This window comes from Homalodisca vitripennis, chromosome 7 (assembly GCF_021130785.1).
Source record: "Homalodisca vitripennis isolate AUS2020 chromosome 7, UT_GWSS_2.1, whole genome shotgun sequence".
Classification (NCBI taxonomy): domain Eukaryota; kingdom Metazoa; phylum Arthropoda; class Insecta; order Hemiptera; family Cicadellidae; genus Homalodisca; species Homalodisca vitripennis.
The window spans coordinates 70318023-70343356 of NC_060213.1; the positions used below are offsets into that span (position 1 = coordinate 70318023).

At 33.0% G+C, this 25334-nt stretch overlaps 1 protein-coding gene across 1 annotated transcript; it reads left to right on the plus strand.

The window, feature by feature from the left end:
* The first annotated feature begins 1629 nt into the window (after positions 1–1629).
* Positions 1630–25334, plus strand: LOC124366770. Its single transcript, XM_046823371.1, has 9 exons — positions 1630–1769; positions 6743–6861; positions 8322–8385; positions 9185–9287; positions 10208–10296; positions 12128–12211; positions 13651–13794; positions 22057–22175; positions 25302–25334. The coding sequence occupies exons 1-9, from the start codon at positions 1727–1729 to the stop codon at positions 25332–25334; spliced, it is 798 nt and encodes a 265-aa protein (XP_046679327.1). The 5' UTR covers positions 1630–1726.

Sequence of the window (25334 nt, forward strand, 5' to 3'; positions counted from 1 at the left end):
AAGTCACGAGATAGTTGACTTAGCGATTGGTCTGCTAATTTTATTTATAACGCCTGAACAAGTTTGCGTTCTTTCGGTGAAAAAAAGTTTTTTCTCGGTGTATTTGCTGGCTTCAGCCCATTTCATGTAACATTTTTCAGACCAGCATTGTCTACCAGTTTTAGATTTTCCCAGTAGATCTTTTCCTTACTTCTTATAATTACTATAATTTTAATATTTAGTGGTCTTTTGTCTCGCTTATGTATTACCCTACTGCAGGAACGTGTTATAGTGATAGCACTTTTTGTTTGTTTTGTGTATAATTTTTTGTTTGGTTTTACGAGACTTGGAAAGAGGTTCTAATATTGTATATCCTGCTTACTCTTTTAAATTTTAGTAGTAATCCGATAACATGAGAATATTTACATGTACGTGAACTTTTCTTGGTTTTCATTTTTTGACTTAAGGGGTTATATTATTATTTATATTTTTCACTTATTTATAACAGTCTGAGGATTTACATTTGTCATAAGATCTGATACAATATTTTTTGGTTTCTTCTTTCATTTCATCTTTGTCAAAAGACAAGTTCTTTGCTCAATGTGTATAAAACTCCTTCTTTGACAGATTTGTAAGAGTTCGATGGAAAATTTAAATATTTACCAAAATTTATTCTTTGTGCTCTTAGTATCCTCCCAAGCATAATTTGACGTCCGTTAACTAAGTCCCGGAGTGTGCGCTATCCGACGACTTCTGTTAGGGTAAGTACAATTATACAAAATAAAATTTTGTTACATATTCATATATTTTATTAGATTTAATATATTGGTACATTATTCCTAATATATGTATATTCAATAGACCTAGATATTTCGAGTAATGAATAAGGGAAATTTTATTCTTCCCGTGAGCTTGAAGACAGGGTATAAATAATAAATTTATTACAATAATTTAAAGTAGCTTTTTGATATATTTATTAGTATCACGAAAAGTATGAAGAGAAAATAAAATCTAGTAAGTAATCGTAGAGGAAAGATTCATCTCCTTACCTTTCCTGAAGATAACCTTTCAGAATTATTGTCGGTCAGATCTCATCAAGGATCGGATTGCATTATCCTCCGAGTCTGAGACTTTGACATAATTCAACCGACGAAAATGCAACCGGTTTTTACTCGTATCTGATAAAACCTAGCTCCATCGTGTAGAATAATGATTCCCCTAAACGTAAACATTATGTGCTTCCAATATTCTATTGGAATATATTGACATTTGAGCCAAACGTTAGCCTTAATCATCATTGTTTGCATCTTCTGTTACAAGATATATCCAAATCCCATGGACTTAAGAATTAAGTCCAAATTGAACCCAAACTCCTAGTTTGATTAAAGTTTAAAACACAATAATTATAAAAAGCCACATCGAATTTTTTTTTGAAACCGAAGTCTTCAATTTTTTTGTATCATTATGAGTACCTTGTACCTTTAATAAAAAATTTGCAAAATAATATTTCAAAAGTAATAAGGTTGTATTTAGTTGAACAGAAATAAATTTACATGATTGATTGTTTATTAATGAAGTAAACTATTATATAAGCTACAAGGTTGATAACCACACACGTGGACAAATAAAGAACTATCGCTATGGGGCAGGACTACAGCGATACATTGCACGTGTCTCTACACAGGTAATAGTGAGTGATGGTGAAAGGAATATTTCATTGTTTTTGTAAATAATTGTAACTTCTAAAATGATCGTTCTTTGTAGAAACGTTATGGTCACTAGTGTCTTAGGTAGGCCTATGTTATACTCTGTTGAAGACCTTTTTTAGTATAAAATTGAAATATTTCAGAAATGTGTAAAGGATTCTCGTTGGAACTTTTTAAGTAATCATTATTGTTTATTTGATTTTGTAACACATCCTATGAAAGGTAACATTGCAAGTTTCATACTGTCTCACACAGAAAAAGTTCAGACGCAATAACAACATATTTACACATAAACTACAACACCAATAACGTTGCTTTTAGGTTGGTATATTTTATAGTTTATGAGCCGAAAAATTGTCTAAGTTAAAATATTTAGATAATTGTCTGACCATAATATGTTAACTGAAGCATAATTATAATATTCTAATACTTTTGCGTGTAACCCATAAATGGGGAAATTAGGGAAGAAATATTATATACATATATATATATATATATATATATATATATATATATATATATATATATATATATATATATATTCAGGAGTTTTCGCGTATGACTATGGGTGAATCATGAGTTTCCTTTTTAGTGGCAGCCCACCATTGCTCCACAATTTGGCTTTTAATTACATGTACATGTGTACAACTGAAAAAGAGGGTATATTTCCTGCCGTCCACGAACGTACTGTAATACATTTGTAACATATAACGATGATAAATGTAAGAAATTCTGTTGTATCGTATTTGCAAATGTCTAATTAGAGTGTTTTATTTAATACTTTGAATTTATTTTTGGAACGTATACTCTAAAATATATATACTTTAACCTCTATCTTCCGATTAAGGCATCTCTTTCTCATTGGTGGATTCATCGTGTAATGTCTGTCCTCGGCAGAACTGCTCTGAAACTCGCCGTGCTATGAACTAGCAGAAGGGGTCTCGTTTTCACTCTGAATCAAGGTGAGAGGTATCGAAACCCCCCTTTTGTACCCGTTGGAAGTGGCAGTGTGGCTACGAATCTCGTCTTGTTAGGACGTCCTAAACAATGTCTCGCTGCTCTTTCTCTAACGCGTTGGCAGTACAGTACCGCTCCGAACTTTGTCTGGGTATGTTCGTTCGATAAACAGCCTCGTACCCTTTGTTTACCAATGTTGGCAGTGTGCCGGAGTCGCTTTGGAATTCCTTTCGATTCCAACTCATTAGTGCGGGATAAATCAAATCAAATCAAATATAGTTCATTGCTGAGACAATAATTACATCGTATGGCAAACGTCAGTTAATAATGATATTCTAAAATTTCTGTCATTCATACTATAAAACACATACAGACATACAATCTTTACAATCACACCTCTTTCATTCATCGCCAATGCAACCCACTTCGAACAGCGGGGTCAGACTTCTAATTGGGCGGCCTCCCAGTTGAAAGCCTAAAACTTACCTGCTTTATAAAATGTTTGAGACACCAAGAAGCGTTTTAGGCGAGTCTTAAACGCCTTTGTCGTTGGAGCATCTTTGATTAAATTGGGCAATCTGTTTAAGAATTGAACACCTGCTTGTGAAGGCAGGCGTTCATAAACCACCGTTCTGTGTCTACCAGTTCGGTAGTTTGATCTGCCACGTGTCTCATACATGTGTATGTCTTGGCCTCTGGTTAAGGTACATTTATTCATACAAAACGTAATTGTTTCCAATATGTAAAGACATGGCAGAGTCAACAGCTGCAATTTCTTGAAAACTTGCCTGCACGACTCTCTGAATTTGATTTTTGCGACGATTCGAATTGCTTTTTTTGGAGTCTGTAAGCACTTTGGAACTGAGTGTTAGCGCAAGCTCCACAAAGGATCACTCCATAGGCCAGGTGGGGGTATATCAAGCCATAATACCCTGTAATCAGTACCTGACTCGAGCAGTATTTTGCTAAAGACCTCAGAACAAAGATGCCTGACCAGAATTTGGCGCAAACATGATCTATGTGCACATTCCATGTCGTCCTCGATTACAGGAATTTTGAAGAGTAGACTTCGTCCAGTGTGGAGTCAGCCATCAAAAGATGCCAGGTCCACACTGGTTGCCCGCAGTGCGCAAAGAAAAATTTAAAACGTTGGTTTTTGAAGAGGTTATTGTGAGGTTGAGGCTGTTGAAGTATTGGACACAATTATTGATATCAAAAAAAGCCTGTTGTTCCAAAATTTCATTTGGTCTTGCATTGAAAAAAGAGTCTTATTATCTGCAAATGCATAATCTATTCTTCCATGCAGAAGCGATGATTCTATGTCGTTGACATAAAGCAGGGAAAGCACAGTACTGAAGATAGACCTCTGGGGTACTCCATAGCTAAGATCTGTTGATTTGGATGATTTATTTGATATCTGGACAACTTGGGATCTGCGGCTTAGAAATAAGCACGCCTCGAATGCCGTGGGACTCAAGTTTGTCGAGCAGTATATTGTGGAAAACGCAGTCGAATCCTTTGGACAGATCCAGGAACACACTCATTCCGACATTCAATCCCCTCTAAAATCATATCGACAAGACAAACGACTGCGTCGGTTGCCGATTTACCCTTTCTGAACCCAAACTGTTCATTTGAGAGCTGATTATATTTTTTCCAAAACGTGAAAAAATATTTGTTTACAATTGGAACAACTTTTGCAATTTTGAGGAGAGAGGGGAACACTCCTGTTCGGAATGAATAATTTACTAATACAGTTAAGGATCTCACTAAATGCTTGCAGCATTTTTTAATGAGCCACGGGGACATTAGATTGAGGTTGTTTGTTTTTTTAGCATGGAGCTGCTGGATAATTAAGTGAAGCTTATCCTCAACAATAGGCGCCAACACCATTGATGCTGCTGGGCTCTGCCTTCGCGAGGGGCTTACTTTAGAGTCAGATGGCTGAGGACCTTGCCCGTCAGCAACGGATGCGAAAAACTCGTTAAACCAACTGGCAATCTCAGTCCCATCCTGCACAAGCCTATCCGCCACTTTAGTTTTGATATGTTTTATTTATTGTTTATGATGCCCCAAGTTGTTTTCAATACGTTTTTTGAAGAGAGAATTGATTTGGAGACATCGAGTGCTTTACATAAGAGATGAATTCCTCCAAACATGTGCCTACTCCGATGACAGTGACTGAGGGAGGTGTTGTAAACGGCCCTATCCGTCTATCGATGGACATCAGTCGACCCTCCTGGAAGCCCTGACCGAGTTAGAGTTGCCGCCCCATGAGCCAGGCATGAAGCTAGAACAACGTCGGTGAGTTGGCATCATTCCATAAACCCTTTTATTCTGACTTTCTGATAAAGTTGGAATCATCCCATAAACACTATTTATTTTAACTTTTTGATAACCAGCTTTCCAAATATGTCTGTATTTTAATTTATTACTCGGTAATATGTTACCCATTTTATAAACCTTACTACCTCACCGTTTGGATATACCAAAATACCCTGATTGGATATGGGTATTTTCAGGTTTATCTATTTCATATGGGCAACACCAGATCACCGAACTAAATTTATTGCCCAGGCATTCCCGACGACGCGGAACACACTTTCTTCTGCTTCTCGCGTTGGGAAAGGCCACCGCTATGAGGCAATACGCACTTTTCATCCTTTATCAGCAGACTTGTCTGCCACGTGATGCTGGAGGGTCAGGAACACTGGACATTTTTATCGCAATTCGTCCAGGACATGCTCCGGGTAAAGATGGCTGATCTGGATCGTCACGCGTTCTAAACCAAAGTTTTTCGAAGGAAAAATCGCCGCGAGCCCTGAGTACTTACGTTAAAAGCAGATCTAACCTGAAGTAATATGACTAACGGTTTCCGGGTTAGGATCCTGAAGTATGGACACAGTTTCTTGTGGTTAGTTCACGTCTTTTGTTAACACAACAGGCTGGTCACCTGTGTGCATAAATGCATTTTCCTACCTCTGCATAAATAAAACCTTTCATAAGTAACTAAGCCTGATATCTGTTTGATCATGTTTCATCTTATTTTAACTCATTTGCATCAATTTTGTTCACCTATAACCCTCTTTTGATACCTGCAATACAAAGTCATTCGATGATTTTTAATAAGTTGTTATGACAGTATACATTAGGGGGTATGTAATTTTACAACCCGTGTACTGAGTAAGGAAGAGCAATCTGACAACGTATGTATAACACTAATTCGTTTCAAGGTCATTCATGTCAATTTGTAAAAAGGGTATTGATATAGTTATTTATCAGATTGCATTAATGTGAATGAAACCTGAAAATAAGTTAATAAGAAAATTATGTATTAAGTTAATGTGTAAATTATGAAGAGGAAAAGTATTAGTGAAAAGTCAAAATTACTAAGATGGGTTATTGAATCATTTAGTTCATCTCAGATATTAATGAATTGTCGTAACAATATTATGGTTTGTATTTTTACAGTATACTGCCTATGGAGCATACCAAATGACGATAACTTACAAAATCAAGTTACTTTTCAAGAATTTTAATATTTTTTGGGAATATATGTGCTTTATTAAACTAGTACACAGTCCGTAGTAATAATAGTTATTTATACTACTATAAAATTTATTAATATTTATATATATATTTTTATTTTAATAGAAAGTGTGCGTAAAGTTAATGAGATTTCAAACTAAACTACATTAATTTGAGCATACAAATTAAATCTGCTGTCTCAAAATAAGTGAATTTAGAATAAATTTATGTAATGAATAAATAAATATAGTTTAACGTAGAACAATAAATATGTTGACCTCTTATGGAGTCGACACAAAGACTGATTACTTAAAAAATTAACTTAATTGGTTGAAAGTTTTAGAATCTATTTTCTTTTAGTTACCACTACCTTGTGGAATCTTTACCCTCTAAACCAATCAGAGCGCTGTGCTCAGGAAGAGAAAGGTATATTAGTTATTAGGAGTATTAAGATTAATATATTGTTATAAGAATAAAGTAACCTCTAACATAAATTTCACAACGTAAAAGGTTTTAAGTACCAGTATTGTTTAAATGAACAATTGATAGATTCTACAATGGTTCTTTTACAGTGTTGTTCTCAGTGCTCTTGGTATACTCACAAGCACCAGCACAGACACTAGTAGGCCTACCATATGACGTCCGCAACTTGTGTCCTGGTGTATGTCCCATCCGGCGACCTCCTGCAAGTGTGAGTGTACATATCCTAAATTCAATATTATATATAGTTATTTATCAGATATTGAACAGGGTTTCTTAAAATACCAACCCCTATTAACATTTTTATGAACAGAGATGGAGTGACTTGCTTTAGGGGTTGTTTACACAACCAACTGAGGAGTTGAAAATTTGTTGACTCCTCTCCCCTCAAAATGGGGTATTTTGGGGTAAGTAAAATGTTAAAATAGGAACCCCACCTCATTTTAAAGGTAAAAAAAGAAGAATAATGGCTCAAACTAGAGGTCTCTCAATGTTACAATATAAAATTTGGTGGCCAATTAAAGTTTGAATTCTTTATAAAACCCTCACAGTTTAAATAAAATTTAAAATTATTTTAAAGCAGATCAAATATATACTGGCTAGTTATTTAGAGCATATAGGACACAAAATCATAAAAAAACTCAATAGCTGATTTTGCCATGTCATCACTTATTTACCAGTTAGTATGTGAGATAAATTTTGATCACTTTACAAAGTAACTGGACTGAATGTGTCTCACATACTAACTTTTAAGACCCTTATGTTTAATAATAGAGCTCTACCTCCTTGAGAACAGTGCCTTAATTGATCAAAAACCAAGTAAGTGAGATTATGTTCACGAATTCCCTGTAAGGCGTGCTTTGTTACTGCGCATGCGCGGCGCTACCTTGGGTAATCTTTACCCTTTCAACCAATCAGAGCGCTGTGCTCAGGAAGGGACAGGCATATTAGTGATTAAATAATATTAAGTGTATTAATACCGTGCTTCTTTAATACCTCCATAATATTACTATTGAGGGTTAAAGGCTCCTTAAAATATACTGGTCCTCAGATATAAAGTATATGTTAATTTAGAGAAATATTAAAAACAGGAAGTAACAGATATAAGATTTCAAAACAGCAATGAATCACAAAGTTCTTTGTTAGTGGCGCGTAAAAAGTATTATAATCAAATCGAACTCCATAAATTTGAAATCATTAAACAACTACAGGTATTTGTAGCCTATTGGTAAAAAATATAAGGCACAACATTTTATGCTACAAGATATATGATATGATAATCGTTATGAGTTTAAATCAAACTATATATATGGTCATTTGATGGGGGTTTGCATTTAAAAATATTGACTTGACCCCCCAACGCCCCATTTCGGGTTGAGGGGCTAAGTTCTCATGTAGCGCAAAAACCATAATTTGTCATTATATAACTACCCCCCAAAGGATATTGGTTTGTTTAATTCCGTTCAAAAGTTAGAAGGGGGGGGTGGGACTTTTGGGACACCCGGTATATGAAGTGACGAGTTTTAACAGTAAGACATTTAATTAATTAAAACCTGATATGTATGCCCCTACATCCGCCCCGACATATATACGCATATATAAAGAAATTATAGATAAAGCTACATCATCAAAGTATATAAAGTCGATCTTTAATATTTATCATAATTTCAGGAAGAAGGTATTTGGTGGACGGTTCTAGCCAGCAATACATCCGTTGGACAGTGCGGAATATTGAGTAAGTGTCAAGCAAGTAGTTTTAAGACAACGTAGAAGTGCGCCATACCACGCTTTGCTAAGGTTGCATGCATAATGTCAAATTTATAGATTATATCATTCACGAGAATGATGTCCTATGCACAGATACACAGAAAAGAATCATACATACAAGAAGTTGACATTGAAAATGACACATAGGACTCATTCTTGCAGAAATGAAGTATCATGTAAAATTTTAAGTCAACATGAGATGTTTCTTGATATTGCCATATGATACATTCAAATTGGGTTTAATATCAGTGTTTAAATAAGAGTCTACACACCAAGTCATTATAAAATGATGTATTTGTTTTTATAGCTAGGCTACACGTGTACAATACAACAAATGTATGAATCTCTTATAGGTGCCTTGAGTTTGTTTAATTTATTTGTTCTATTTTCTAGTTGACATCATGGTTAGTTATAAGATCAATATAAATATAGTCTCTAACGCCAATCCATATCACAGGGAGTAACATGCACCATCATTGATCTCATTAAAAAAATGAAGCTTCTTGCATAACTCAAGTCTATAGGTCAGTCGTTTTCGTGATGTCTCATTGAAATAATATCTATAATGTGCACCTAGGCTTTTTAGGAGTTCTATTGAACTCTTTAGTTTTAAGAAAAATACGTTTTAAAAACAGTAAGGTAGTGTACCTTGCATACCTGTAAACAGTAAAATTGCATAATTGTGTTCATCATGAAAATCAACTTAAGTTGTTTTTATATTAACAATGAAACTTGTCATTTACTTTAACAAGACTTTCTATCCACAGACAACCAATGCCCTTGCAAATGTTTGGGATACAAGCTGTGCACCTATTACTGTCCACCTTATATTCCTCAATACAACTTGACGTCGTTTGGTTTCAACACAGAGTAAGTCATAAAGTAATGTCTAAAGTTTAATATGGCCTTATCTTTTTCACATTCCTCTTATTTCAGTGTCTGGAATCTTACGCCGTCACAGACTTGAGTTCATTTTGAGCTTCTTCGTTGCCTAAATTTTTGGATCTCTTCCTACGAACATGACTCCAGATTCCATGAGTCAAGTCTGTGACAGCGTCATATTCCAGACACTGAACTTTGAGGAGCTATAAATCCAACATTCACATTAAATAAACCCATACAACCATAGCTACATTATTCTTGGTCATATTTGAATACATATTTAGAATCTATGTCTAAAAAGTATATGTTTTACGCATTTGAGAAATATGAAAATTAAATATTAGAAAAGAAACATTGTAATAAAAGTGTCATATATGTATCATATAACTTATACATCTAATTTGCTATACTTAGATATATAGATGGCTCACGTAAACACAATGATGAACATATTTTCAACGTAGTGAGGACATAAAATTATTTGGCTATTGTTTGTTGTGCTGGCAAGTACACACACGCACACACGCACGCGCACACACACACACACACACACACACACACACATATAAATATATATAAATGTATAATAATAAAGTTCGTATATTTATTAACGTTAGAATCTTAGGTTCTATTGGCCTGAATAAGGAACTCAAGAATATTATTTCAAATGGTAAACTCCGGAAAAATTGAAATAAAATGCCATATATACAGTAATCATATAAAGAAACAAAACAATATATTTACGATTCTAAAGATAACGTTTATTAAATTGTTAAAATATCCTACCAAAACAATTATGAACATAATTTTCCTTCAGTTTGGTTAGTACATTCGCTTTTAACGTATTTTACTAATCGATTGATGAGTTATTTGAGGTACACCTGTTTGATGCATTGTAATTTATTTAGGAGATGTTGCTATGACGAACAGTTTCAGGATTTATCTCTCGTAGATCGAAGGCAAGCTTGGTTGGTATTCAAAGTGACTGATAAGCGCAGTAAGTATAACTAACTTTAAAGTTTTAAACAGCTAAACTTATCAAAGTATAGTGTGTAATGTTTCAAACAAATAATTCAATCGTTATTTTCACGCAGCAAATAGCATTTTAGTAGTTTGACTAACAAGCGGTGCAGAATTTACCATGCATAAAACTGTCTTTTAATGAAAGCTCTGATAGTGAATGAATTGGACAAAGCACTCAAATATTACGTTTTATACAGTTATATTTAAAAAGATGAAATATTATTGGGATGGTAATGTTATTAATACAACATCTAAGTTCGTGTAAGATTTAAGATGTGAAATCCTAAATGATCTAAATACAAAATAAAAAAATCATTTTTATCCCTGCTGAGTGATCTATGTAACAACGCCAACGCACTGCTAACTCCAAATAGTTTTAAAAAATCTCAACAGAATCTATAAGTTCACAAATGCCGTTTGAGGTGTGTGATCTATATGCTAAAATGTATACGCATAACTTTGTTGTATATTGTGTGTTGATTTCTTATAAATGTGGTTGTTTAAAGTTTTTAAATTACTTCCGATGTAGATAAAGCCTTCAGTAATGAAATTGAACACTGTAAAAGACTTTAGGAAGAAACAAAAACTAACCGGCCTAAGCATGTTAACATGTTACATTACTCAAAAGAAAACGACGAAGATTCTAAAAATAAATCGCCTCCTTAAGAGATTAGTTCATTGAATTCTGTACTAAATCTAGGCTTAAATAGGTTAAGTATGTCTTGAATCTAATTTACTGATCCTTTAAAGTTAAAATTACTAAATTCTAGTGCAGTTTTTGACATCTAGCTGTAGGCTTTCCAACTTGTGTTAGAGAGGTTAGATCAGACTGTAATGAGTTAGTCTAGTCATAATAAGTGTTTTAATGTAGATAATTTATTCCAGGTTACTTGAATGTACTGGAATAAAGGCATTTTTTAATACCTGCAAGTATTAAAAACTCGTTTTAGACCTTTATAAGAATTGCTTTTCATCTAGAAAAAGTTGTATCCATTGCAGTATCTACTCTATTCCTTATGAGTCTAATGTTTACGAGAGTTTATATTGAGTATGGATAGGAGCAAAAAATATGTTAAAATTACTTTAACAACCTTTAAAACTACTACGTAAATATGATCCAACCCAGTAGATCTACTTTCGAAGTTCAAGTCTCTATAAAATTTCTATAATTTTAATCTTGCAAATGTCAGACGTATGGCTAGACTGTTCTTTGATTCTTTGACTTGAAAATGAGTAACCTTCGACCTTGGATTATAAGGATGCCAGTCACCAGACAGGCAAACAGACAGACAGACTGTCCTTTGACCTTTTAACCTAAAAACAATTTATTGGTAAACAATTTTAAACTTTTACAAAATTTAATTTAATCTGACACACTTCCGTAACTAACCCCTACAGCAAATGTGCAATTGCCTATACCCATTGATGTCTAATATTAGATTCTAGTTTTCTCTATGGCAGTTCATAATAGCTGATAGGATGAATTAAGAAGATTCGGATCTCACTTACTAATCATTGCTAATCTTAGAATTAAAGATGGAGGGACATCCACTTCACATGCTCGATTATGCCATTTTTACAGTTCACAAATTTAGGCAGTGTACAATCTAGATGAATGTACTGTACGCTGTATTATTAAGAGTTGTAACCAAGCCTTTGCTTAGATTTAGATTGTTTTCTATGTCTACTACATTCACCAGACATCTTTTTATTTAATTTTAAGTATAACACCCTGAAAGTACGCTTTAAGTCCTAAGATGTGGGATTAGGTATATTTGATAATAATACAATTATGTATGTTCCAGCTGGAGAGATTCTTATTACGGCTATCTTGGATACAGATAATTATAAATCCTTTGTAGTGTTTTACGCTTGTAACATTAGAACAGGTGAGTTTGAACTCAGAAGAGCAATTTAGTTGTATGTTTGCGCTCAAAGTAACTACCAGGGTCGATTAACTCACATATGGTAACTTTACTATGCATGGTAGATCTTATATTACAAATTCCTATTAGGTGTATAATATTTGAGAGTAAAATGTATCTATTGAGAAGGGTTTTATTTCAGTACAGTTTTTGCAATAACCTACATTGAAACCTTTCTAATCTCTACACTATCCATGTTAAAGACTCAATGTTCATGTACTCTTAGAGAAAAACCAGTACATTTACAGATGTTCCACTGTTTACTTACAGTAAGTACATATATTTTTAATACATTTAGACGAAACCTTCAATAAGTTAAAATTTATATATACATACATATGTTTAAAATTAATTTATAACACTTACACCCAAAAAAGTTAGATACAAATATGGGTTGTACATCTATACGTAACAGAAAAATTTTTCAAAGGCGAAAAACTGTAAGAATGTCTTGTTGCCATACTGAAGTATCCCAGCACTATACTAAGCAGCTTCTTTGTATTTCTTGTCTTCCCTTATTCTTTTAAAATTTCTTTAAAGTTTTCTGTTGCTTTTTGAATGTTATAAAGTTTCTCTTTTGGCATCTTAGACCATACTTTGTTCGATTTGTTTTAGACCAATTACCTCCACTAGGGCCACACTCACAAAGTAACATAACTTCTGAATTTTAACTAATACAAGTAGCCATTCATGCAGTAGTGAATATATTTCAGTTAAACATTTTATTGCAAAGGTTTTTAATTCCAGGCATTAACCCATACGTTTAAAAGTCATGTAAACAAAATACACTACTCATAAGTTTTAACATAAAACACGACAATACCCACTAAAACAACAATGCCACAGGTTTTGGAGCAGTTTTTGTAACAGCTACAGGGTATAAATTAGGGTATATATGATCATAGCAAGGTGTGCAAGCAGTGGTTTTTGGAGATTTGAGAAAAAAAAAGGAAAAGTAAACTGGTTAAGCACTGTTCATTTGATTTTTATAATGGAGGTATTTCATACAATATTAATGCGTTGCGTGTCATAATTCTCAGAAAGAAGTACAGAATTAATAAAAACATAATACAAATTGTGTTTTTTTACGTTTTTTGGCAGAAAGGTTCTCTTTTGATGTATGAATATAATACCTAGTTATATGTATATGTATATACAGAAGCAATGGAATAGTTTGTGCCTGTATAGTAGTTTACAATTCGTAACAAATGCAATTACGAATTTTACACGTACAATTGTACAATTGCAACCATTACTTGGTTTCTAATTTAAAGTGGGAAAGAAATAAAATATTCATGATGTTATAAATTACACTTACTGTTATATAACAATAATTATTGGTTATATCCCTTGTCAAGGCTTTAGAAGTTGAACTATAATGTCATGCATTATGTTCGTTTCAGCTAAAGGAGAGCCCTACATAAATGTTATTACCAGAGACATCAGAGGACTGACGCTAGAGAATGAAAGGAGAGTTAACGCTGTCCTCAGAGCAAACAATTTATGTCCGGAAAAACTGATAGTGGTTAACAGAAGGAATTGCCCACGTTATGTGTGTTAACATGAATAGTAGATAAAGATATTTCAGCGTGGTCTTTTAGATATGAGAATCCCTAATATTTTCCTTATATATGGAAATACCTAATGCAAAAACTGTAAAACATACGAAACTATTACAAATGTTTCACATGTAAAAATAAAGCTCGGCACCGTCGGTGATGCAAAAGTATTTTGCTACCGTGATTGATTTTTTCAAAGGCTCATTCCTTGAGGAGTTAAGGTGGAATGCTAGTTAGCTACAGAATCAGCATCATTGTTAAACACAGGTTCTTGCCAATATACAAGCAGAATGCAGTAAATATAGAAACGTACATGAAATTTAAGTCACTAAGGTACTTATAGAGCTCTGTGTTCGTAACAAAAAGTAATGTTTTTATTGACAATTTAATTCATTATATTTGTTGATTACGTGGACAGGTGAACAAATTGATTTATCAAGGATAGTTTTTGCTACACTGTTGATACTTTTTTATAAGTATATCTAAGTTAATCAGGCTATCCTGAATAGTTTCAATAATGATTATTCTAATAAAACCAAAATTTTAAGCCCAAACTCGTCGAAAGGTCCGTCTTTTCCAGCAATTTAATCGTAAATGAATTTGAGTAACAAGAAATGATCTTGTTACCACAAGTATTGAAATTGAGAAACAAAGACTATCATAATGGGCTGTGTAAAGAACATATCGACAAGTTTAACTATCACCTCAGCATATAAAATATCGTCAGCTTCTTCACAAACCTTTTCGAATCACACTATTTTTTTTTCTTTATCAACTGATCCTGATCTTAAAACTCTAAACAAATTCGAATAAAGATCAAACTCACACACATGTCAAATGTGTAGGCATGACATCTCAAAATGAGTTCTATACCAACTCTGTATCACATAAGTGGATGTCTGTGAGTGGTGGATAGTTGCTTGGCACTATTGTTTCTAGTATCAAAGTTTTATCGTCTTGTGCATTGTGGTTGAGAAGCAGTTGATATATTTTCTGGCGAAAGTATATCGAACACAAACAAAAATCCACCCAACGCATAAACAAACCAGCTACTTTAGGCAAAAATAAAAATTCATTGCGTCAAAACTGACATTATCAATGCAAAGGGTAAGTTACCCATTAAAAAATGTGAAGACTCCTTCAGGTTGGAAAATTTTACCAGATTAAATTTAACTCTAGCACGGCGAAATTTAAGGTGTAGCGAGTTCCCAAATTCACTCAATAGTGTAAACTAAGAATTCCAATATTAGAGGAAAAATTCACAAGAGTTTATTGCGTCAGTAGAAGAAATACCAACTCGACCATCAAATCCTCTCTACCTCTTCCCTGGAGTGACGTAGAAATGACCAAACCATACTAATATTACGTGACAATACTTTTTTATACTTTATAAACCATTTAATGATGCTAGTTCTTTATAAGCGTGTTAAGTGCACTATAAGCTGAAATAAAAAACATGTAAATCAAATCTTAATTAAACAATGTAAATTAAATTAAAACACATAACTGAGCTTACACCCTCCTATTATACATAGCGCTACTTATAAAGTATGCCAATTGTGTGCTGCATGGAAGGAGCCCCTGATTTTACGTTGCTCACCTGAGAATTAGCAAGGAAAAGGTGAAACATTGAAAACCCCTGATTTTATATGTATTTCATAAACTTGATTTGGTTTAAGACCTGATGAAGGATTGGCTAGCTACTGTAATATTGTTAATATTATAGATTCTGCTGCAGACATATTGTCCGTCTAATAATTTTCGTTATTTAACACTCGAGAGCTATCACGTTTCGAGCATTTTTAATGGTGGTCAGATCGTGACACACAGTTATTAATTATTTGAAATTTGTCTTCTGTTCTAATTGAATATTTTATGTAATTCAAGTTCTCTACTAGAAATGTTCTCAACATAAAGTTCTTAATCTCTAATATATAACTAAAAATACTCTAAAATAAAGTGCGAGTTAAAAGCATGAATTCACTCTGTTTAGTTTTTGATGGATACAGATGGGGGATGGAACTTGGGAAACTGTTTTAGGAAATAGAAGTGAACATTTTAACTTAAGAAGTCACTGTTAAACTTAGAAATTTCCTCCAAGTAGTATTTTTTTTTTTTGGGGGGGAGGAGGCGACATAACTTTGTGAATGTTACACAATGTCACTCATTAAGTGTAATCTCATTTGAAAGTTCTTGGTAAAAGAAGAACAGTGGAAACTAGAGCTTTCTATCTGAACCCCACACAAAAAGTAGGCTCATTGAAACTAGTTAAGATAAAAGCATGAATGGATCCTGCTCAACCCTCAATGGAAAAAGATAGCTAAATGAAAATCACCCCTCTAAGAAACAAATGCGGACCATTTCCCAAAAATGGTGTTTTGAGGGTACAGTTTAAATTTTTTAATGTTAAGTTACAGTAGCACTAGTAATTATAAGCAATAAAGTAGCTGTTCAAACCGTTCTCCCAAGACAGTTTTAGAGTGTCCAAGTCTGTCTTGAAACGGCACGATGTATAGATTCACGCGGTATGTTTTGAGTTTCTGTTACTATTCTGTATCTAAGTTCATTAATGTACTAAGGATTTAGTTTTATAGACGCTGTTTTTAATGTGACCCCACACAAAGTAGTCAAGTGGAGATAGATCTGGCGATCTTGGTGGCCAGTCGATTATTCCTCTTCTACCTTTCCCGCAGCGATGGAAAGAAATATTTTTTAAATACTCGCCATAGTGTGGAGTTGCTCCGTTATGCTGGAACCAAACTTCATTACAGTTATTGTTTGCTACTTAGATAGCTGGATAAACCTGATACTGTATCAGTTTCCAGTATACCTAGACATTAAAAATGTCCATAATTAAAGAAAAATTAAAAATGATCCCTGAAAATGCCAAGCCAAAAGTTAAATTTTTCAGGCTATTGGATATGTTGCTTTCTCATCCGATGAGGGTTAACATCAGCCCAATAACGAACATTGTTTCATAGCAGTGCCCGAGTAATAAACATTTCAGAAAGCTAGAGAGGACATTGCAACACAAGAGTCAGCTGGAATCAAATCTGGCAACCAATTTAAAACATTTAATTTCTATTTTACTACTTAGTTCTTTTAACTCCCGTAATAAAACAGTTTCGTTTTATATCAAATTATTGTACTCAGTTTTATCTACAATTTATGTATTCTGCCAATTTATTGCCCTCATGGTTACCCTTAAGGCTAGTGTAGAAATGTTCACTAACACTCAACCAAATCCCATGGAATGACATGGCCATCTAAGCCAATATTACTTATTTATAAACGAAACTTTATGCAAAAATTCTATAGTTAGATTTATTTTCGCTCTGTCATACAAATAGAGAAATACAGACATATATCAATTACATTTCCACAGTTAAAAATTTAAACTTACGAAATATTGTATCTAAGTGCAGATAAATTACACTGTAAGTATTTTTATATATGTTTGGACATTATGTTAACCAATATGCCTCCTTAAGTGATGAAAATACGTTTTGAAATCAGCAATCAGCAAACTTAATTTTATTACATATTTATTCAACTCTGTACACGTGTACTTCCTGGTTATATCTTTAAACTATGAAAAGTATTAGATATCAACATTTTCATTACGATAAAGAATATTTGAGTCTATCTAGACAATTAAATTATCAGTCGTCAGTAGTTAAATTTAGTACTAACTAAGTATTGGATAAAAATTCGGCTCCTAATACCACTTTAATGCTTTAATTTCACCAATTGAAGTTAAATATATGTTTATTATCTAAAATTTATTGATGTAGTAAAACTCCAGATAACTTTTAGTATTTTTCATCAGTAGTTATCAGCTTTCCAGAAGAAGGAATGAACCACCTATAACCACAAAATTTATTGAAGCCTGGAACGTGATTCCAGGTCTGGCGTACTCTTATGTCATTACTTAGATACACACAATTTACTTACGTTACCAAATTTAGTGGGACAGGTGTTCAGTACTATTTACTAGCTGTTACCCTTCACACACAATTTGCAATTTGCCTACTTTGCAAAAGCAATTATGATGGAGCCCTACGATATCTTTCAAACGTAAGCAGCCACATGTCAAGTAAATATTATGTAATTGTTCCTGAAATTTCTTTAGTAAAAGGGAAAACTAAGTTCATTTCAAATGACATTTCAATGACTGAAAATAACAATTTATAATAGGATTTTTGTAACAGAAGCTTTGTTGTTTTTCATACTGGAGGCGTATTAGTGTTATTTCTTTGGAGTTTCCTTAAGCCACTGCAAAATAACATATGAAAATGCCAAGAAAGATAACCAGTTCAGCATATATTTTGATAAAAAAATGTGGAGCTAAAAACAGAACAAGTTAAAAAAGTAATATTTCCAATGCATTTTTGTTTCAAATGTTGCTACATTTTGCACAGTATGGATTAAAATATGTTAGTTATTTTGACTGGCATCTGTTCCCCTCCAACACCCACACATTTTCTTTTGAAAATTTGCCCTTAGTAGGCGTACAATATACATTGGTATTGCAAAATTATCATTGCTTATGTAGTTCTTTAAATCGGCATTGGTGTGAGGTTTCCTAACAAAATATTTGCTCCTAAGGTAGCCGTATAGCCATAACTCACAAGCAGTGAGATCTGGAGACCACCCATAAGGGTTAAAAAAGGTAGAATTCTCTAGAAGAGCTAAATATTTGTTTTTCTGTTTTCTTAACGTCTATGGAAAATGAAATTTCACTAAGAAACTAAGTAATTTTCATGATATATATTCATTATCATATATTTTAACATGAGTGATAAATAAATTTATAAATTTCTTAAGATGGTCTGATAATTAATAATATGAGAAAGAAACATTTGTTTACAGAAATAAATTTTCCAAACCTACTACATAGGTAGGTATTTTTTTCTTGTTCGAGGATACAGTGCAAACTCTACTACGTCACCGGAAACATTAAAAACTGAAAGTACATCACAATCACTAAAGGTAGACTTTTTTACTGTAGTAGGTCAAGATCTACTTAAGTATGTAGTTGTTGTATCAATACGGCAACATTATCTGCAATATGGAGTCTGAAATATAACTAAATTAAACCAGAAGTGATCTTACACGCTGAAAACCAGAAACAATGGTGCAACAACAGCAATGGTGTGAGGTTTCGTTACAAACAATTACTACTTTCAAGGTAGGACTAAACCAGAAGTCACAAACAGTGAGATTTGGAGACCAGACAGGCCATGCGACATAGCCACAACGTGAAATTAGATGTCCCGGTACCAGTTTTCGTAATAGAATCACTGAGACATCAGTCACTCCATTTTGCTGAGTATATTTCTATTCCTAACTTTTAAAGCAGAAGCATTATTTCTGAAATTGTTCACCCACCTTTTAACGTTATCCATATAATGAAAACGTTTTGTGACGAGGAGCATGGTATTTGTTATGAAATAACCGTTGTGTAGTTGTCAGAGACTCATTGTTTAAAGATAGCTTGAATAAAAATAGCATGTTGATGTTTAACTGTCCACTGCTCACAACGAATTATACTAATAGAACGCGCTTTGGACCGCAGAAACAAGCCGGAATCAGAGGTTGCGTTCTGAGTCTGCAGGTGCTCAAAATGGGTAAGAACTCACTCCGCCCACATGGCAGGCATTATAGTAATGATCTAACAGCACTTTAAAACGTATTCCAGACTTAATAATATTATTATATTTCACAATTTATTTATTTTTACAAATGTTAGTAGCTGATTTATACAGCGGATGTTAGTTATTAAAAACAGAATATTTTTAAAATATCAAATTAACTGAACCATAAGGAATATCAGCACTATGATATGGTGCAGTATTCCATATATGGTGCAACAATAATGGTATAACCTTATTATACCTAAAGGTTGTATAACCTTAACGTCATGAGGTTAATATATTATTATTTGGACGGAAACTACAGACATTAAAATATTTAATAGGTGGAAAAACATATTTTTATTGACTGCATTTTATTTCGAGGTAAACTACATAAAATGTACAAATATGACGTACTCAATCTACGTGTTAGAAAATAAAATTATTTTGTTCAGTTTTTGCCTTATTCCTAATTTGGATTTTTTATGTCTAATGTTTTTTGCTTTGCAATGTGATGATATATTATTTAAAAAAAATAGTTTAGTCTCAGTTTTAATAAAAAATAACTCGTGGCTTCCAGTGAATTCGTCATTAGTTAAATGTCCCTTGAAAACACTACCAGTAAAATGGTTAAAAATGGTCTTAATGTCAATTTAGAAGCGGTCGCATTTGTTTTATATAAGTTAATAACGATTACAATTATTATTGGGAATTAAACGGTTGGTAAACAGTTTATGAACTGTTGATGCTGTTTTACTCACAAATATTCTAAAGCGTCCACTATACTGGAGCTTAGAGTCTATGCAGCAACCTTCATTCATTTTTTGGTTTTTTTATAGAAAACATGTTTCTCTGATATATCCTGACACATTTTTAAACCGAGCTTTTTCTTTAAGTTATTCCAAGAAGATTAAACCAAGAAAATATGGTAAAATCGGTGATTGGAAAGTAAAGGAAAGTAAAGCGCTGTTATTATTTAAGGTTTATAGTGATATTCATATTTTCCTAAGCCAAATTCAAAAGGTACAACAAAAGAAAGCGAGCTAGATAGCCCAAGAATGTGGCATTTGATACATTAATACAAATCGTAAATATTATATATTTGATTGTTTGAATTTTTATGCTTATGTTACTTAATATATATTATATTGATTATTTTTAACTTTTAAACGGAGTTTCACACGGAATTTTACACGGAGTCTTTTAGACGTTCCTCAATAATGCCTACTGTCTTATAAATTCTTTCACTAAGAAGTCTATGAACACCTCTTTTGGAATTCCTCTACACTAGCATAAAATATTTTAAATAAATGTTACTGAGATCGATGAAGCTATGCAATCATATATCGAGGAATTCTGCAGAGAATTCTGTTATATCATAAGTGTTTATAAAAAGAGCGTACTCCCTGATTTCAAAGCCTCGATATACTATCCTTTAAATTTAAATTTCAAGTATTCCTAAATGGATCAGGAGATTTAAAATATCATCTAGTAACCAATACATATTTTGGAAATGTTTGGTATGCCATTCACAAAGAATATGGCTATGACATATAATTTGTTATTTACCAGGAAATAATGTGTAAAGCCTCAGTTACTTTTTATAATATTACTTAAATATTTTTATGTTTCTCGTATCTTTATCGTTTTGTGTTTTTGTAATCATTAGATCTGACGTTAAATGCTGATTATAGAATATGTTTAAATTGTGGAGGTGATTACATACTAATACTATACTTAAATTTATATAATAATAATAATCCTTTTAAAAATCTGTGTGTGTGTGTGTGTGTGTGTGTGTGTGTGTGTGTGTGTGTGTGTGTGTGTGTGTGTGTGTATGCTTGTATGTGTGTGTGATGTGTATCTAGTGCTCAAGATCCTTGCATATGTGTATATTGAGTTTTGCCTTACTTCACCACCCACTTAGTGCAGGAATAAATTATATAATATTAACTAAAGATTATTTTAAAATTAAGTACTTTGGTGACTACTATTTTTGGAATATTTTTTACCGAGAACCAAAACAACCTAAATTATTAATTATAACAGACTTAATCTGACTTACTGTGAAAATTACATGTCACCATGACGATCTGTACCTATTTTATGCCTCCCAAAAGGAAGCGATATCGGCGAGAAAGACATAAGATAGGACTCTGTCGCTATCTACTATTTGTTAAAAGGATATATAACTAGATAAATACATGCGCACTTATTATAAATATAAAAATTCAACGAGCGCTCACGTGATCTAAGTTTTGAATTTAGGTACTATCTCAAGGGATGTTTTATTTTTCCGCTGGACGCGTGGGGAAGACCGCACTGAAGGCCAGGGGCATTTCTAATCTGTTCTATCCCGACCTCAGATCACGTACCATATGGTACAACGACATTTGAGGTCGGAAAATTTGCCGATCGTGATAATGACATGCAATTTTCACAGTAAATCAAATAAAGTCTTTTTTTTGTAATAATGTAGTTATTTTCATCCCCGCTAAGAAAAAACTTACAAAAATATTGGTCTTCGGATAATACCAAAGTACCAAATATTATTTATATATTTTTATTTAAGTTTTTGGACGTTGAACCATGACATTCATGATGCCTGTTTCAGCTAAGGGACAGCCCTCCATAAACGTTATTAGCAGAGACATCAGCGGACTGAACCCGGAGGTTGAAAGAAGAGTTGACGCTGTCCTCAGAGTAAACGGCATATGCCCGGAGCAACTGACAGTAATTAATAGACGGGATTTCCCATGCAATAGATGTGATTACCCATGTTATAGATTCTGATGCAATTGCCCATGTTATGCAGATGAAGATGATACATAAATATATTTTCGCATGCAATTTGATAAATCAGTAAATCCCAAATATTACCTCTGTGTAATATTCAAGTTTTCTACTTACTTTTACCCAAACGTAAAATTAAAGGCCCACACCTGAGCTGATCTATTTTATTTACTTATATTGTTTCCTTTTTTGAATTATCACTTTGTTTTTCTTTCATATCTATTGTGGAATATTTATAGATTTGAAATCAAATATAAATTTTGTCTAAAAATACACCATGATCTCCACCAGGCGGATCTAAAATCTAAAAGAATTTTAGATTAGTGGATTCTCCACCAGGACCTCACTTAAGTTATTTAAGATATTCTTGGGCACAAGCTCAGACGCAATGATGGACTCTAGCTCAGGTTAATGATGCATTTATAATAAATAAATATTCCCCCTTGGTTGCCGAATAAAACATAAATATATTTTATTTTGATGAGCAATTTGAAATTTACTTTATAATTTAGTACAAACTGAAAACTTACAAATTTAGAACGGAGAGAGCGATAAAAAGCGAGGTTAACTCTTTGGCATGTGTAAATTTCTTCCGCGTCTAGAAACAAAATTTCATTTAGCTGTTCTGAGGGCACAGAGCTGCCATGAACACGGGCAGGCATCTTGATTTATTCAGAGGCAACATCACACATATCAATTCCTTTAAATTCATTGACCACATTCACTACCACGGAAGTTATATTCAGGGTCCCGTCACTAGTTAGGCAGTTCAGAGTCAACCTGTGCTCTTCAGAGGCAAAGTATATCCATCGGTTCGGAGATTTAAAAAATACCGGAGATCTTAAACCCGATATTAACTTTCTATCACAGAGCTCCAATCGGTCGTAATGGAACATCTCAACCGCACAATTTGGCCTCTTACTTACGCTTAACAGGACATTTGATAACGGCAACAAGCAGTTGTTCCCCGCGGCACTCACGGTCGAACTCCATTTCATTGTACAGATAGTACATTAAACGTTCCTTACTGATCAATAATACTTTGAGAGATGAGTCGTACACTGAATGTGGAATGATAGCATACAATTGGAACATTTTATTATAGTTTGCCAGAAGTAACCTCATCACTACCCTTTAAGGCGTGAATCTTTGTATAACTATAAACAACAACAGAATGAAACTGATGAATATTGTATAATTTAACTGGTAACTGCAATTTAGTCGTTGGAGGTATCACCTTTTCACTTTCCTTCAATATTCTTAGATTCTCATGAGGTGTTAGCAAAACCTTTCCAACTGGTAAGCTCTTATTTTTTTAAATAAATTTAGTTATATTTGGTCTTGCATTACTTACTGTTTATTTAGTATCCAAAAGTGCAGAACTTATATTTTTCAAATTTTCAAACAGATTTTTTAACCGATAATAAGCAAAATGTTTTAGTGTAAAAGATTTAACCATTTGTTTATGTATATTAGAATGATATTCTTTCAATACAGAAATCATGTTATTTATTGTTTTTGCGTGTGAAAATATTTACCCCCGAATACCTGCTAGAACAGTCACCTGCTCTTTAGCTTGATGCAATATTACCTCATTGGTATGGTAAAAATAATCTATTTTTCCGTAAATAAATTCCAAATAACCTAACTCAATTGTATATTTAAAAAAAACTGTATCATATGACCTCCTGGATCTGTTAAACCACATTTTTCATGTATTTTAGGTAACATATAATAAATATAACAATATAAACTGTTATATTTATTATTGTTATATATATATTATATTTATATTAGGTAACACATATATTATTAGATCATCAATTTAATTTAGCTATTTGCTAACTGAGTGCTGCAATAGTACAAAGTAATATCATACAATAGATTTTTTCTTAGAATTGATATAGGAATTTACCCTAAGACAGATATCGATTCTAAGTGAAAGTAAGAGTATTTAGAAAGGTGTTAAAATACTAAACAATATGTTTTTCAGGTAAAACTTTCCCTAGCTTGTAACAATTAATAACATAATCAAACAAACGAATAATAATTTTACCAGGTCCAGACTACGAGAGAAAAGAGACTAACTTCACCATCCTTAGTTTAATATTAGATCTTTAAAAGGTTTATTGAATCCAATTGGAGTTTAATTTTCGTATCTGAATGTTGTTTTAACTGTAGAAAGGTGAAAAACGTAATCTGCGAAATAATAAATCTTGGATTTTCTGAACCCTTATAATTCTTCTACTTTTATCCCCACTAAAATTATACTGGTTAGCGATCTATTTCTCTCTTAAGGCAAATAATTTTTTTCGTATTTAAAGCAATTTTTTTCATGTATTACAACTTTGTGTTCTAATGCAATGCAAATATGCTCTTAGATCCAGGGTAAAAACATCGACTAAAATCAACATTAGTCAGTATTGCTTGATTCTATTGGTTCTACTGGATTTGTATTTATTTAATGCATCATTCCTCAATGTTTGGCTCACCAAGTGCACAAAACTTTAAAAATTTTTATATAATTTTGTATGTAGTATTGTTTCGGTTTACACTTGTTTTCGATACTATGATAGGTGAATATTAAACAATATAAAAATTAACAAGCAATTGAGTAACTATGAGTGTAACATGATTTTTTTTAAATAAGAAAAAGTAAACTGCAACAATAATAAAGTGATTAACAGTACCAAGCGTGCTCAGCATCGTGACGGCGCGTGGGTGGGACGCCTGCAGATATGCTTTCTCTTCTTCGCACTCTCCACAACTGAAAGAAACCCAGCCTGCGATCATCCCGAGATCGCTAATATAATGTCGTATGATTGCCAGTTCTAGTAGAGGTTTGTATTTATGTGTATATGCTAGGTTTAATTCATGCAGTGATACAATAGAATATGAAATTATACATCTTGCCTATTCCTTTTGTCATTTTTGTGTACGTGCAGTGTGAAAGTGTGATTAGTATAATGTTATATTTTTTAGGAGTGTTACGTCAGGAGAGCTGAAGGCAATAGGAATAGCTGATAAAGATGTTATTACTGAATGATTCTTTTGCTTTTGTTGTAGGGAATACTGGTTCACATTCTTTATAGTGACTGA